The sequence below is a fragment of the Hemiscyllium ocellatum genome, chromosome 7 (assembly GCF_020745735.1).
Source record: "Hemiscyllium ocellatum isolate sHemOce1 chromosome 7, sHemOce1.pat.X.cur, whole genome shotgun sequence".
Taxonomy (NCBI): Eukaryota; Metazoa; Chordata; class Chondrichthyes; order Orectolobiformes; family Hemiscylliidae; genus Hemiscyllium; species Hemiscyllium ocellatum.
Genome location: NC_083407.1, coordinates 53,984,939 through 54,001,868, shown reverse-complemented (window position 1 = coordinate 54,001,868; position 16,930 = coordinate 53,984,939). Strand labels below are relative to the sequence as shown.

The window sequence follows — 16,930 nt, the reverse complement described above, 5'->3', positions numbered from 1 at the left end:
CTGCACTCCAAGGTCTCTTTGTTCAGCAACACTCCCTAGGACCTTACCATTAAGTGTATAAGTCCTGCTAAGATTTGCTTTCCCAAAATGCAGCACCTCGCATTTATCTGAATTAAACTCCATCTGCCACTTCTCAGCCCATTGGCCCATCTGATAGAGATCCTGTTGTAATCGGAGGTAACCTTCTTTGCTATCCACTACACCTCCAATTTTGGTGTCATCTAACTGTACCTCTTATGCTCGCTTCCAAATCATTTATGTAAATGACAAAAAGTTTTATCTGCTTTTATATTAGGGCTGTTTATCAGTTTTTAAATCAGACTTCTCTATCCATCTTACTTTTAAGCACGAAAACACATGAATCAAGAACTAGATATCTGCAGGTTATAATGTTTCGACTGGGCAAAGTTGGCTGATTTCCTTTCTTCAAAGGGATATTAGCCAACCAAATAGGTTTTTAATAACAATTCAGTACTTTCATATCATCAGTCACAGATATTAGTTAATTTTTTAAATTCTAGATTTGCTTAATTGAACGTAAGTTTCACAGCTGAAATGTAGGGATTCAAATTCACATTCCTGGATGAATAGACTGATGGCTAGTAAAATAATTACTGTGGTACACCCTCCTGTGGATGTCCACACAAACGGGATGCACCTAAGAATGGTGAGACACTGATTCCCAAGAATACTTTTCACAAGTTTTCACTCAACCTCTGCTCTCAAATGTGGACCTTCCTCACCACAGAAAATGATAAAATAGTTCAACAGTTATTCAGCCTAAGGCAGAGTTCTGCATCCTTTCAAAATCACTGAAACAGTGGCAATTTCTATTCATGGAAGATACAAAATCATCCAAGTATGCACAAGAGTATTATGTACAAAGCAAACTGTGTTGCTTATGATATGGACAATAGCTACAGTGCAGTCTTTCCAAAAATAAGTCTTGTGCTTGACATATCCATTCTAGATGGAAGTAGTCATGGGTTTGGAAGGTGCTAAGGATTTTTCATCAATATCTGTAGTGTATCTTGTAGATAGTACTTGTAACTGTGACTAAGGTTTGTGGATGTGGTGCCAATCAAACGGACTATTTTGTCCCAAATCATGTTGGACCTCCACTCATCTAGGCAGGTGGGCAGTATTCCATCATACCCCTAAGTTGCACCCTGTAAATAAGGGACAATCTTCGGAGAGTCAAGTATTGAGTTAGTTCCTGCAGAATTTAGAGTGTCTGACCTGCCCTTGTAGCCACTATAATTAGGTTATGAATCCAACTGAATTTCTGGTCAATGGTAACCTCCCCAGAGCATGTCGATAGTGGAGCATTCGGCGAGTGTCAAGGGATGGTGGTCAGATTGTCACTTCACAGAGACTGCCATTGACTAGCATTTTTGCAGCGTGAATGTTACTTGCCACTTGTCACCCCAGGCCTGGATATTGCCCTGATCTTGTTGCATTTGAACATTGACTGCTCAGTATCCGAGAAGTCACAAATGCTGAAACCATCAGCCAACATCCTCATTTCTGACCTTATTATTATGCAGACAGACCGATGAGAGGAGAGGTAATTTTGGATTTGGTGCTCGGCAACGAGCCAGGACAGGTGTCAGATCTCGCAGTGGGAGAGCACTTTGGTGAAAGTGATCACAACTGCCTCACATTTACCATAGCCTTGGAGAGTGAAAGGTGCAGTTACTGAGGGAAGATATTTAATTGGGGAAAAGGAAATTATGACACTATCAGACAGGAGTTGGGAAGTGCAGACTGGGAGCAATTGTTTCACAAAGTGCACAACAGATATGTGGAGACTATTTAAGGAGCAGTTGTTGTGAGTGATGCACAAATTTATTCCTCTGAGACAGGTAAGAAGGGGTAAGATTAAGGAACCATGGATGACGAGAACAGAGGAGCTTCTCGTCAAAAGGAAGGCAGCAGCTTTCGTGAAGTGGAGGAAGCAAGGATCTAGCACAGCTTTAGAGGATTACATGCTTGCTAGAAAAGGAGCTCAGAAATGGACTGAGGAGAACCAGGAGGGGGCATTAGAAAGGCTTGGCAGGAAGGATTAGGGAGAACCCAAAGGCGTTTTACTCATACGTGAGGAATAAGAGAATAATCAGGGAGAAGGTAGATCCGATCAGGGATAGCGGAAGGAACTTGGGCGTGGAGTCTGAGTAGATAGGGGAAGTCCTAAATGAGTTTTTTGCTTCTGTTTTCACACCAAGGAAAGGGAACTTGTTGTTCCCTTGGACAGGGGGAGAAATAAGTTCTGGAGCATTAGCTTGCACTGCAAGTGGATTTGAAAGCATACTTCCACTTCTCACATTATGTTCCATTGGTGTGTCAAGAAGACAAGAGGGAGAATTTTTCTACAAAATCTGAGCAGCTGACAGTGCAAACAGAACTTTAATAAAGTACATTTCTTAATATTACCAGCTGAAACAAATTCATACCATTCTTAAAAAAATATACTTTAGGCATATTCCAATATTGTGTTTGTAATGAGAATGATCATAAATTGCAATGATCTCCTAAAAAGTAGAAAATAAATTACAAGAATTTGTACCTGTTTTGTATTGTAAGATGACATTTTGATTCAAACTCAACTTCTGTTGAATCAAGTGTGTAGCAGTAGCTACCATGCCTTCTCCAGTTCTTAAAAAGGAAGAAGATTTAGTTGGTTCAACTTTTAAGAGTCAAGGATGTATATTAGTATTTTAAAAAATGTCTTAATGATTTATATTTATGATGCATAAAGTATTAAAAAAGGTCATATTAGCAAGCATTTATTTACCACAAAACTCTATAGATTTATAGTAAATTAATTTGAAATAATGCTGTTTTTGTAAATTTTCTCCTCATTCTTATTTACTGTAATCACACATTATAAGCTGCAAGAGTAGATTAATGTAGCTTTGTTCCAAGACATCACCCAAAACATCTTAAAAGATCAAAACCTGAAGAATGAAAATACAAACACCAAGTCATGATTCACCAGTCTTTAAACACAGGATGCCAGTGCATCTAATGTAATGGTGTTGAGATAGACTAATCAGTTAAAATCAAAAAGATGTCATCGAGTCAAACATTATTCAATATATTGTTCAGTAACAGACTGAATTGATTATATGAAGAACAAAATGTACTTGTTAGCTGAGCTTAGCTAAAACAAAAACTTCATAAAATGACCACAGCTGGTAGGTCTCAAAAGCAAAATTTCACTTAATTTAACCTAGGTTTAAAGCCAGAACTAAATAGACCATTTCAAGACTAACCTAAAAAGAACCACACAGGTACAGCACGAGTTACAATAAGATAATACAATTACCTCATCCCGTGGGCATCCTACATCAGACGAGTCTGTTTTATGCAAGGTCCTGCCTTGTTTCTTACATACGTATGATAGCTTGCTGTCACATTCTGAAATCTTCCATTGACCCAACTGTGGGATCAGAAAATTCAGAGATTTTACCATCTATACATGATCAAAATCTGAAAAAGAGAGAGAGATACAACTCCAAAGTTATGAGTCACCAGCTAAGAAACACAGGGTGCTGGTATACAAGTGTATCTAATAAAATGGATAGATTAATTTGTTAAAAATAAGAAAAGGTGCCACCCAGTTAGACATTATACAATGCAGACTTCAGTCAACAGACTGAATTGACGACATCAAGGATGAAACTTAATAATTTAAGAACAAACAAACTTCCTTAGAATTCTTAGGCTGCACTTTCTAAACTCCAGAGCATTTTGATTTAGAAGGAGAAAGGCAACACATATGTGGAAACGCCATCATCTTCAAGTTCTTCTCCAAGCTACTCACCATCCTGACCTGGAAATATAATCACCTTTGCTGAAATTCTACTTTAACATTATTCCCTGGTTCTAGGCTCCCTCAGACAGGGGAAACATATTTCTTTCATTTCCACTGTTGACCCATTCAATGTTTTGAATGTTTGAATAAGACCATTCTCAATCTTCAAAATTCAGAGAATACACAGTCTTTCTAATCTTTCCTCATAGGATAATCCTAACCTGCACTGCGTACTCCAGAGGTGTAGCCTCACCAAGGCCTTAATATATCACTAAGAGTCCAATACAAAAATCTTCCTGCAATAAAGATACCATTTGCCTTCATTGCTTACTGCATCTGCAAATTAATGATTCATGAATAACGACATCCAAATTCTTTTGAAGTTCACCATGTAAAGATTATATTTACATATTTTTGATTGAAGTGGATAACCTCACATTCCTCCACATTTGATTCCATCTGTCCAGTGTTTGTTCATTCGTGTAATAACCTCTCCAAATTCCCTTGAAGTATCTTTGCATCCTCCTCACAACTCTAACTTCCTTCTAGTTTAGTATCAGCTGCAAATTTCAGACTAGAAATGTGTGACCAGTAGGGTCCTACAAGTATCAGTGTTTAGGACTCCATTAGTCAGACATATCCAATCTGAAAATGTTACATTTGTTTTTAACATTTCTGTCCATTAACCAGTTCTCATTCCACGCCAGTATACTTCCTCTGTCCCATTTGTTAACCTCTTGTGTTGGACCCAATGAAAAGCTTTGAAAATCTAAAAGATACCATGTCCATAAGTTCCCTTTCATCTATTCTGATTGTTATATCCTCAAACTGCAAGTTTGTTAAACATGGCTTAACTTTCATAAATCTATGATGACTGTACTCAACCCTACAAGTTTTGTTTTCCCAAAGTATTCTGTTATTACCTCCTTTGCTACAGATTCTAGCAATTTTCTGATGCTCGAATTCAGGGTCTGTTAATCCTCTTTTCCTTCTTAAAAAAGTGGGGTTAAATTTGCTACCACTGAGCCTAAAGTACTATCACTAAACCCAGGCTCGGAATACTATCTGATAAGATAATGGCTGGGACAGCCAAGATTTTCACCACTGTTTAAGCTGGACTACTTCTTAGGGTGAATGTCGGAAATCAGCTAGCTGTTGCCACAATGGGCCACAAACCAGCTGCTTCTATTGTATGCACATGGGAATGTACAAAAGGGAAAGAAAACAAATATTGGTGGGTCTGGAAGAGCATACCATTGCTTTGCTGTTAACCTGCAAAAGGAGGAAATGCTGGTTTACCGAATATCATCAATCCAAATAAATACCAACTAACAGTTTCATTTTATTAAAAGGAATGAAAAGAGAATTTGCACCAAATAATATTTACGCTATCCATTGTCCATCCTCGGCTTTTCACTGCCCAGTTCATAGAAGACCTCCAGTGAAGTTTGCAATCTGTTGAAGGGTACAATCCATTTGGAGTGCACAAGAGGAGGGAAGAAGGGAAATTATATTTGATGGTTCAGGCAAATAAACTGGCTTGAGGACATGTGGAAAAGACCTGGGTGATCCAACAACTGAGGCCTCGTTGCAGATGTCAGGACCTTTGCAACCTACGTTTCCACCAAGATTTAAAATAAAAGTTTTAACAGTCTATTCCCAAATGAAACAAATGCACTTAGATGAGAGAACATTGAAGCAACTAGTCATTTACTTGCCTTTCCTCCATAGGACACACAGTGCTCAGTAGTATTGTAGGGGATATTAGGTTGAGCCTGGTCCCAGTAAGTGAAGGTCACAGGAGATCCATCTGACCACTTGAACAAGGCTGGGAACTGGTCACTTCTTAATCCAGTCCATATTTCATAACTGTAAGCTAAAACAGAAACTTAAGTGACAATAGCTAAGAAAATTCAATGAGATTAATTTGTACAAATATTTCACAAAAATAATCCTGGGATTACATTTGGAATAGTTCATCAAATAGCGATTGGATTTTAATATTTTCAGGTCAGATTTTAACCTGGAATTATTGTGACATATGTTCAATGATGAGGTTGTATCAAAAGATCTAAATTTTAGACATCTGAAAGATGATAAGGAAACACCCAAGTCTTGTGAAAAAGAGCTGAATGTCAAAAGTTGAAATGCTGAGTTTTTAATTTACTCTGTAGAATTATAATTTTAAAAGTATTGACATTTACAAAATAAGTTGCACTATTTTTCACATTTAAATGAGCACAAAACCTGACGCAGGAAACTAGCATGACAATATAAAATTAAAGAGACAGGAACACTTTCTGAATTTCAGCATTACAAGGTCAGTAGTAAGCATGTTCACAGATAATTGCAGTATATACAAAATGCAGACATTTAAGCAGTCCTTGCCTGCATGCAGCAAGACCTGGGTAAGTTTCTGGCCTGGGCTGATAAGTGCCAAGTAATAATTACATCACAAATGCTAGGCATAACCATCCAGACAGATGAATCTAACCATCTATCTTTGCCAGTTATTAGCTTTAGCACTTCTAAATCACCAGTCATCCAAATAGGAGTTGGGTTTGGGTTGGTGGAGAGGGAACTGTGCAGTGATATTACTTCAGAAGCCTGAACTGAAGGAGCTTTGGTGACAAGAATTCTGTAGCAAACAATACTCCCATCTCTCCAAAGCTTGTCCAACATCACAAAGCACATGAACCACTTTTCCCGTTTGCCTCAATGATGAGTTTGAGTTGTGGAAGTGCATGGTACACACTATAATGTTGGGATAATGTATGGAGTAAATATTTTATAAAAGGTGGCATATGGGGAAGTGCCACTCAGCAAACCACCTGTTTAACAAGGTGTTGAAGTTCAAGTATTGTTGGCATTGCATTCGTCCATTTATAAGAATGGTGATTCACACTATCCTTCAAAAGATATTTATCAAAAAATTTTCTCATTAAGGGTTATGTGACTGATCATTACTCAGTCTAACCCTACCTTTCATCATAAACCAAATGATACGACATCAGCAGTTTTCCAAATCAGTTTGTAGCATCCCGATAGCCAGAAGACCAACCATTTTCTTTCTGGGAACATATTCCTTCTGAAATCTCTCTATTGCTTTCCTGAACATCTCCCACAACTCTAACACAAATTTATCTTTAAAATAGTCTTAGTCTACTTCTGCCAAATCACTCTTAGAAAAAGTAGGCCTTTTCTCGATTTAAAGTGTAATATCTTGTCTTATACTTCTTCATAGCTAATTAAACCCAACTGCATTATGATCAGAATATTCCCCTACTGATATTCCTTTCACTTGTGCAGCTTCATTTCTTAAAATAAAATCAAAATTCCTCTCCTCTTATTGGGATTACTTCATTGTGGAAAATAAAATTTCTTGATGCACTTGAAGAATTCTTCGTTCTCTACATCTTTCTGACTAATTTCATGCTAGTAATCTTGCAGTATAAACCCTTCAATTATTGCAATACTATTTCTTTATCAGCTATTCACCTATATTTGCTTCACTACCTTCAAACTGACAGCTTGGGGGTCTAATGTATTGTCTCAACAGTTTATAATCACATTTCTGCTCTTCAGTTCAACCCATATGGCTTCATTTGATGTCTGCTTGCACCATTTGTTTTACTTACTAGGCCACTTGCATTGAATTATGCAGCACTGATCATCAAACAACACCTTTGTTGTCTACTTTGTTTTCTTTGAATTTAATAATGAGCATAAAAGGCAGTCTTCTATTTTCAGCTTTGTAGCTCTTCCTTCTGAATCTACACTCAGGTTCCCAACTCTCAACTCCCCTATACATTAGGGCCTCCCTTAGAGTCAGAGAAGTGGAATTCTTTTTATTTTCAAGAGGGTTTTGAAAGGGAGAAGGACAGTATCCAAGGAATTAGCAATTTCTCAAAAAATACAAGATGCACTGAAATTTCCATCTCAATACTTGTTTATGTAAATTATAGGCTTAAATGAACATAGAACAGTACAGCATAGGACCAGGCTCTTCAGCTCACTGTGTCTGTGCCAACTATAATGTCATTTAAACCAACCCATCTCTGCCTGCACATGGTCTCTATCCCTCTATTCACATTCTCGTGTCTGTCTAAGTACCTCTTAAACCTTGCTATTGTACCTGCTTCTACCATCTGCATTCCAGATACGTACTAGCCTCTGTATAAAATAACTTGCCTTGCACATCTCCTTTAAATTTTCTTTCTCTTACCTATGATCCCTAGTATTTGACATTTCCATCCTGAAAAAAAAACTGACTATAAACCTCATCCATGCCTCTCAATTTTATATATCACTTTCAGGTCACCCTTTATCCTCCACACTCTAACAAAAACAAATCGAAATTTGTTTAACCTCTCCTTGTAGCTACAACACTCCAATCCATGCAATATTCTGATAAACCTCTTCTGCACTCTTTCAAAATACACCGCCACATCCTTCCTATCATGTGGTGACTAGAACTGTGCGCAGTACTCCAAATATGGCCTTACCAAAATGTCTTGTACAATTGCGAAATGACTTGTCAACTTTTACACTCAATGCCCCAAACAATGAAGGGAAGCATGCTGTGTTTTATTTACCACTTTATCCACTATGTTGCCACTTTGAGGGAGCAACAGACTGAGACTCCCAGACCTCTCTGTATATCAATGCTCCTAAGGGTTCTGTCATTAACTGTATACTTTCCTCCTGCATTTGACCTCCTAAGAAGCATCACCTCACACTTGCCCAGATTAAACTCTGTCTGCCATTTCTCCACTTAACTTTCCATATCTTTCCTCACTATATAAATTGGGTTATTCTTTATGGTTAGTTTCTTGACAACAGTTGGCTTTTGTGAAGTTGATCAACTTTTACCACCTTCCCAGAGTGATATAAAATATATATCTCTGTTCAGATTTAAATTAGGTACTCTTACTGCTTGGATAGCGATTAGAGTTCGCACTTACCTTCATGAAGCTTGCTGACAACCAGCTCCACATCTGCTAATGAATGTATGCTGATGAGATGACTTCCATTGGATTTACAAGAACTATATGCATCATCCCATTTCAAATCTTGTTTGTTTATATAATAGCAGAAGCCATTATATGCAAGCCAGCCTGCTTCACATTCTGTACTGGTGTACTTCCACGGATCTGAAGAAAGTAGTCATAATAAATTTGAGAGAATTTCATATAGTAGCTTCTACATTATTCTATGTAATTTCCTTATTTTAAATTATTTCCCTTGTAAAAGGGAAAATTGGCATTTGAAAACAGTAGGGTAGAACCGTTTCTCATGGCGTTCATGTTACAGATATAAACTTTGGTACACAACATCCTGATAAGCACCAACCCAAAACAGATTCTGGCCATTTGTTAGCTATCCAGGATACACAAGAGGTCAAAGAAGTAAGGGATCTTGTGCAGCATTTAACGTAATCCCACGGGGCATTTAATGAAGTGGCAGGGTGGCAGATGGGAACCACCCCCCCCCCCCCCCGTTCTTCCTACTTCCACCCTGCTGACGCTGGAGGTTCTTGTGGGAAATTAATACATGGCAATAACCCAGCAATGATCGGGGGGGGGGGTTCCAGCGCATGAGGCAGCTGTCTGTGTGGTCACCTGCAGGTTTCTCCCATGAGGGATTTGGCCTCAAATGCAGCAACTCGGAGTCCCTTCTCTGCCCTTTCTGCAGACTTTGCCTTCTTCCAATTGGCCCACAACCTCGCCTTTCCTTTGCTCAACTCTGTATTGCAATCTGACAACAAGTCTAGAAGGTCTCTAGTAGTTTACGATACACGCAAGGACTAGGTTGAACAGGCAGTCATCATTTCCTTCCTGGTGACACTGCCATTAGAGACAGTTCTGGCCTCCAACTGCAAAACCTATTCTGAAAAAGGTGAAATGGGGTTTCCATTATGTCTACAGATAGCAGATGAAGGTGGTCAGCTCAATTAAATGCCAACTCTGGTGTCTGTTTAAGAAATGGACTAAGAACCACAGTGATTGTCGCAGGCCTCAAATTTTTCATACTTATTTCCTGTATCTAAGCTTTTACAACGAGCACAACTTTAGAGAGCCAGGAGCAGCTGGAGTTCATGCAGTAGCTTCTAGTAGTCGTGTTCAACCCTTTTTCTATAGTTCTTCTCTCCTGTGGGACTTACTTGAAGGTTCCGCTGTCTGTGGATGTTTTGAATACAAATTTCCAGGACAATTTTGAATACAAATTTCTTTTGATCCTTGAGCCATCATCTTTGGGTGCAGAAATTGTTTGCATATTCATTGTGCTTCTGACAAGAACTAAGCCTTAATAGCCAATTAAGTTTATTGGCAAAAAATCCATGAAAGAACAAAGATTTTATGACTGGAGCAAATTCCAGAAAAGAAAAATCTAGCTTTGTAAATTTTAAATACACAAAATTCTGAAAATTCAAAAAAAGTGTTTCTATTTTGGCACTGAGGAACAGAAAATAAAAGAGTCTTTCTTTTATTTTAAAGATTAAATTAAATCAGATAGCACATCCAGCAGTCAATGTATCACGATTTTTAATGAACTTGTTTAGAATACTAAATTGGTCAGATATTAGCAAACCAATAAGTATTATTGGTTTTATTTTATTTATGTAATTGATAGCTCAGTGGTTTGATATTACCCCTATACAATAATCCCATCAAGAATCATTTAAGAATCATTACCGAGTGATGAAGTGGACTGGTCAAAACAGCTGGTTGTTGCATGACAGTAGCACATGACTTGACTTTGCACATGATGCATTACATGGCAGCTACCAACACTGGAATATTTGGAGGAGCGCTGAATCAAAGTCAAGTATTACCATAAATCAAAAGCAATTTACCTTGGCAACAATGAACACCATTAACCGGAAGGTTGGAAAAAGCAAAGGTAATTTCTTGGCCTCAAGTACACGTGTCTGCTTTATGGATCAATTTTGTGATAAGTCCATTCATACAAGTCATGCAATCTCAGAACTCCAGCGACATGGCAAGATCACTGGAATTTTCAGTCTCTTGTGGCATCAAACTTGGGTTTTTCAAAAGGGCACATCCTCACAGTTTAAATGAGACATGGAGGGGAAAAGGAGGGAGGAAATATAGACTTGTATCACTTAAAGCAACCAACCATACCCAAAGAAACAAGTTAGTTATGTAAATATAATTAGACTTGTGCCTTAGGTTTAGCTTAGGCTGGCCAGTCTTCAGGTCTCCGGTAGCCCAATAATTAAATGGAAGCACAGACTACTTTTGGGAGGGTCAAGCCTTGGCAGAATTGTTTAAAATTGTTATACTCACTCCTGCCTCAGTTCCATCACCACCTCCCAACTCAGAGGCTGATAAACAACTCACCACCGTTCCTCCTTCCTACCAGTAGCCCATTTCACGGTTTCCACCTCATCCTGTGCTCCTCAAAATCACTTCACAATCAACAAACAGCCATGACTTTCAGAATTACATCCAGACTGGGAACATGCTGGGGGACATATGTCCTCATGTTAACACTGCACATCATTAGGGGAAAGCTGATTATCTAACTTTCTGAACAAAATCTCCTTCCTACTTAACTAAACGCACCCCTGTCAAGATTGAGGCCAAGGGTTCAATTTCATATGTTAATTTACAAAAGAAGAGAAGCTGACAACAAAACAAAACATTTAATTAGGTGAGACATATGGAGAAAGTTTGCAAGCTCTGAAGGTGCAAAAGCAAATTTAAGCCAAGAAAAAAAATCTGGCAGCACTGATGTTAAAACAGGATTGTCTGAGCAACCAGAGTAAAAGGCATGATTTAGAGATGCCGGTGTTGGACTGGGGTGTACAAAGTTAAAAATCACACAACTCCAGGTTATAGTTAAACCTGTTGGACTATAACCTGGTGTTGTGTGATTTTTAACAGAGTAAAAGCCAATTGCTTCACTCCTTTTTGATGTTTAGAAGACGGTACAAAATGAAAGTTGTGGAATCTAAACCAAAGTAATTGACTAAGTACAACGTCCATCTCAAGTGGTGAAAAATTTACAGATTTTCACCAAATAAAACACACATTTCAAAAGGTTCAAAAGCCCCAGATTCTGGTTGTACGTTTGGGAGCACAGAGCCTGTCTGAGAGAATTAAGAAGATTTACCACATTGACAGAAGATGTTTCTCCTCATTTCAGTCATAAATTTCTCATGCTTTATTTTGAGACTCTGCCTTCCCTGGTTTTAGATCCCTGCCAGAGGAAACATCTTTCTCAGTCTACTCTATCGATCACATCTAAAATGTTGTAAATTTATAAGATTGTCTATCATTCCTATAAACAAGAGAATACATAGCTTTGGTATCCTCAAAGATAATGTGGGGTGAGGAGAACGAGTAGACCTGCATTCAAGTCCTTCTTGCTCCCGTAGGGTGTGTAATATCATCAGTGAAGAGGCAGATTAGAAAAATATCTTGAACAGTCCCATCACCAAGGAGTAACTCTGGTTAGCCTGTGCTGCACTCCCACTATGGCAACTTTACCCTTTCTTAGAGGAGATGACCAGAATTGCACACAACACACGAGATGCGACTCATCATTGTTCTCCAGAAGTGAAGCAAGACTTCTTTGGTATGGAACAATTCCTATCACCATAGCTGTTCACTGGACATTCACTGTTCCTTTTCATTCCAAACCTCCTGTAATACCAGTAGTGGCTACTGATCCCAGTGAGACGCAAGAGTTGCTGGCATCCAATTGGGTCCCTGTTCAGTTAGAACTCCCAACTCATTAAATTTAGATAGAGTAAGCCAGCAAAGCTGGAGGTGGGGTCCTCTCCAATGCACCAGCTATGCACTATCAATATTTACCCTTAGCATGCTATTCAACTCATTATTACAAGGAGATTGTTACAATGAGTACTCCTGATGCTTCCCATTATTTTACTAATCTTGCTCATCTGTATAATTCTCTTTCAGAAAACGATAGTCTTTTCTTCCACCAACATTAATTCTCCCACATCACTGACCAATATGCATATTATCTTCAAGTGCAACTTTGCTTTTTGAGCCATGATCAGCATGCTGTATAAGACATACTTTTGTTTTTATGAACAGTTGATTAATGCATTTAAAAGATGAGAAACATGCAGCTATTTAGTCCCACACACGCCAAGTGGTCCTTAAGCTGACCATGCTTATACACACCTCTCCCCATAAAGTGGGTATCTCCCTTTCCTGAATCTTGGGCCAAATGATTATTATTGGTAAATCAAACAATGAAATAATTATAGAATAATTAATTCAAAACATTCTGATGAGGTTAAGTTGCTAACAGTTTAATTTATGTTTTACATATAGAGTTGGTTTGCTGTTGGTATACAAAGTTAATAATGCAATCCTAAAGTACCTCATTGGCGAGGAGATACTTTGGAAATATCTTGAGTTGAGTCAGTAATAAGTTCAAGTTTTGCTAATGTTGTAATAATCCCACACTATGTCTTTTGTATAATTTTGTCAGTGGAAATGCCAATTACAATAGTGCAAATAGATGTGTTCTGAGCAAAAAGGCAATTGAGAAAGAACAAGAGATGAGCAGTAATATAAACATGAGGAATTCATTTCACAAGGGAGAGAAAAAGCAAATGACACTTACCGAATGACTCGTGCCTTGCCTGAGTGAATGGTTTCTTGCACGCATATGGTAAAGCAGCTTCACAGGGACTAACTTGCCAGTGACCATCAGAGTTCATTGTAGCACAGCTCGATTCCTCAAGATGATACAGATCAAATATATCTAAAACATAATAAATTATAAATTTGCAGCTCAGACATCTCATCATTTTCAGGGAGTAACTATTTTGGTTGGTTTAATTTGAGGCATTGGTTGTTTAAATGCGTATTACATTCTGCAACTTGCATAAAATGATCAGTTCAATTTTATTCATTGACCTCATGAGCTGAATGAGATGGTCAGTATGGCAGACATTGTGCAAGAGATGTGCACCAAAAAAAAAATGACAACAAGGAAAAAAAACATCTCAAATGGGAGATCAAAAAAGCAATTGGAGAATAACAGAAACTGAATGATCTGGAAAGCAGAGATAAAGAAAGGAGCAGCAGAAAGGAAAAGGAGAGTAAAGACAAGAGATAGAAAGAGAAAGGGCAGAAAAATCATTAAAACAAAAAAGGACCTTTCATATAGTCACTATTAAAACCATTTTTACTTGTAAACCAAAACTGATCCAAATGTACGGTTTTGTTGTGAATTGTAACTAGGATCTGCACTCCGACTATAAGTACAGAAATCTCTTAGGAGAAAGTGAGGACTGCAGATGCCGGAGATCCTGAATCTTGGGCCAAATGATTATTATTGGCAAATCAAACAATGAAATAATTATAGAATAATTAATTTAAAACATTCTGATGAGGTTAAGTTGCTAACAGTTTAATTTATGTTGTACATGTAGAGTTGGTTTGCCGTTGGTATACCAAGTTAATAATGCAATCCTAAAGTACCTCATTGGCGAGGAGATACTTTTGGAATATCTTGAGTTGAGTGTGGTGCTGGAAAAGCACAACAGGTTATGCAGCACCGAATGAGCAGGGGAATCAACGTTTCGGGCAGGAGCCTTTCATCAAGAATGAAGGTGGAGAGATAAATGGGAGGGGAGTGGGGCTGGGGAGAAGGTAGTTCAGAGTGCAATAGGTGGACGGAGGTGGGGGTGAAAGTGATAGGAGAGGAGGGTGGAGCGGATAGGTGAGAAAGAAAATTTACAGGTGGGACAGGTCATGGGGACAGTGCTGAGCTGGAAGGTTGGAACTGGGGTAAGGTGGGGGTGGGGGGGGGGGGGGGAATAATTGAGGAAACTGGTGAAGTCCACACTGATGCCCTGGGGTTGAAGGGTTCGGAGGCTGAAGAGGAGGCTTTCCTCCCCCAGGCATCCGGTGGTAAGGGAGTAGCAATGGAGGAGGCCCAAGATCTGCATGCCCTCAGCAGAGTGGAAGGGGGGAGTTGAAATATTCAGCCACGGGGCAGTGGGGTTGATTGGTGCGGGTGTCTAAGAGATGTTCTCTGAAACACTCTGCAAGAAGATGTCCTATCTCCCTAGTATAGAGGAGACCGCATTGGGAGCAATGGATAAATAAATGACGTGTCGAAGTGCGGGTGAAACTTTGATGGATGTGGAAGGCTGCTTTGGGGCCTTGGACAGAGGTGGGGGGATGGGCGCAGGTTCTGTAATCCCTGCAATGGCAGGAGAAGGTACCTGGAGGGAAGGGTGGGTTGGTAGGGGGCGTGGACCTGACCAGGTAGTCGCGGAGGGAATGGTCTTTGCAGAAAGCTGATAGGGGTGGGGAGGAAAACATATCCCTGATGGTGGGGTCCATTTGTAGGTGGCGGAAACATTGGGGGATGATGCAATTTATGCGGAGGTTTGTGGGGTGGAAGGTGAGGACCAGGCGGGGTTCTGTCCTTATTGTTGCGGTAGGAGGGGTGGAGTTCGAGGATGGAGATGCGGGACATGGATGAGATGCATTGGAGGGCATCTCCAACCATGTGGGAGAGAAAATTTCAGTCTTTAACGACAGAGGCCATCTGGTGTGTTCTGTGGTGGATCTGGTCCTCCTGAGAGCAGATGCAGCAGAGGAGGAGGAATTGGGAATACAGAATAGCATTTTTGCAGGAGGTAGGGTTGGAGGAAGTGTAATCCAGGTAGATTTGGAAGTCTGTGGGTTTGAAAATCTCGTCTTCAGTAGTTTATTATTCATTTTCAAACTTGATGTGTGATAATGTAACAACTTCATCAAACATTTTTACCATCATTCCAATTAACAAATACGAGAGGTGTTCCATCAGACCACTGCCAGCCACCAGCTACGTTCATTTGATTGAGGCCAATCCACAGTTTCTTCGGAATATTTGGTTGCTCTATTAAAAATTACATTTATGACAATTACAGGGAGGCATGTAGCAATGATGAAGTAACATTAAAGAGCTTTTATATTACTCTTCAGATGAAACACTGATTGGTTAGTATTTCTGCACTTTGAAGAAACAGCTACAACATCTTCTAAAGTCAAGATTTTAAACTGACAGCTTGGCTTCAATAATCAGGAGGTGGAAACTACCACAGGAAAATAGACCTTTCAGAGCTGGTAATGCCGAGGTTCCAAAATCAACAACTGGAATTCAAATTTTTGTTTTTCTAGCCAGTTGGGAAATCCAAACAGCAGCCTGGGACTTGTGGGACCAATAGATTGAAGGGACGCAGTACATTAACCACAATATTGGAGCAGGCTGAAGTGGGCAAGTGGAGAGGAAGTCTCAGTGACTGTGAAGCAGCCTGCATATTGGCAAGGGTGAGTGAGGGGAAGCCCTTGCCTTTCAGAATGGACATTCCTCACCTGTCCTTCACTGTCAAGGAGTGCTCCATTCACCTCACCTGCTCTACAAAATCGAATCCCATTCTACTTCTCCAAGATGTCCAATCCCTTTCTGCCCAAAACCCCAAACTTCCCTCAGTTGAACATCAATGCCTGTATTCTCTGCACACTTACCTGTAGCCCTGGCAGCTGCCTGGCTCTGGCCCTACAGGAACTGCTGGGGGTCTGAAAAGGTGAGATGTGCTCCTAGCGAGTGGGTGGAAGTTGCACGAATCATCTTGTCAATATTGCCTGGAGTGTTTGGGAATGAGCAATCTGTGTTCCCCCATCTTTCCCCTCTTACCACCTCCACGGTCTATGATTGCTTCTTCAATCACCATCTCTGGTCATTTTGGTCCCTGTCCCAAATTTAAGCATTCAACACAGATGTTCCCTTTTTTCTTGAAAAAGGAACACTTTCAGTCTCCCCACTTTATCGCTGCCTTCAGAAATTGAAGAACCCATCAAATCATATCTTATCTAATTCTGTGAAATTTTCAGAATTTTGTACCACATTTTTACTCAGTTGCATCAGGCATCATTTGTGATAACCTACACCGTACTTCGAGTACTCAACAGCCTTCCTATGGAGCCGAGGAACTACAAATAGTACATTAAAAACAATGATTTGATATAGATTTAACATTACATTTCGACTTGGACATTCTCTACCTCTCACCGTAGAATCCAGTATTTCACCAGCATTATGCCTTCTACA

At 39.4% G+C, this 16,930-nt stretch overlaps 1 protein-coding gene across 2 annotated transcripts in view; it reads right to left on the bottom strand.

The window, feature by feature from the left end:
* Positions 1-16,930, bottom strand: part of ly75 (lymphocyte antigen 75) — a 140,167-nt gene that overhangs the window by 107,246 nt on the left and 15,991 nt on the right. For both annotated transcript variants that reach the window (XM_060827202.1, XM_060827203.1), the window contains exons 5-10: positions 15,608-15,718; positions 13,445-13,585; positions 8,782-8,970; positions 5,536-5,693; positions 3,329-3,442; positions 2,567-2,655 (exon numbers count right to left, since the gene is read on the bottom strand). In XM_060827202.1, coding sequence (XP_060683185.1) covers positions 2,567-2,655; positions 3,329-3,442; positions 5,536-5,693; positions 8,782-8,970; positions 13,445-13,585; positions 15,608-15,718 — 802 coding nt within the window. The remainder of the gene's footprint in view (positions 1-2,566; positions 2,656-3,328; positions 3,443-5,535; positions 5,694-8,781; positions 8,971-13,444; positions 13,586-15,607; positions 15,719-16,930) is intronic.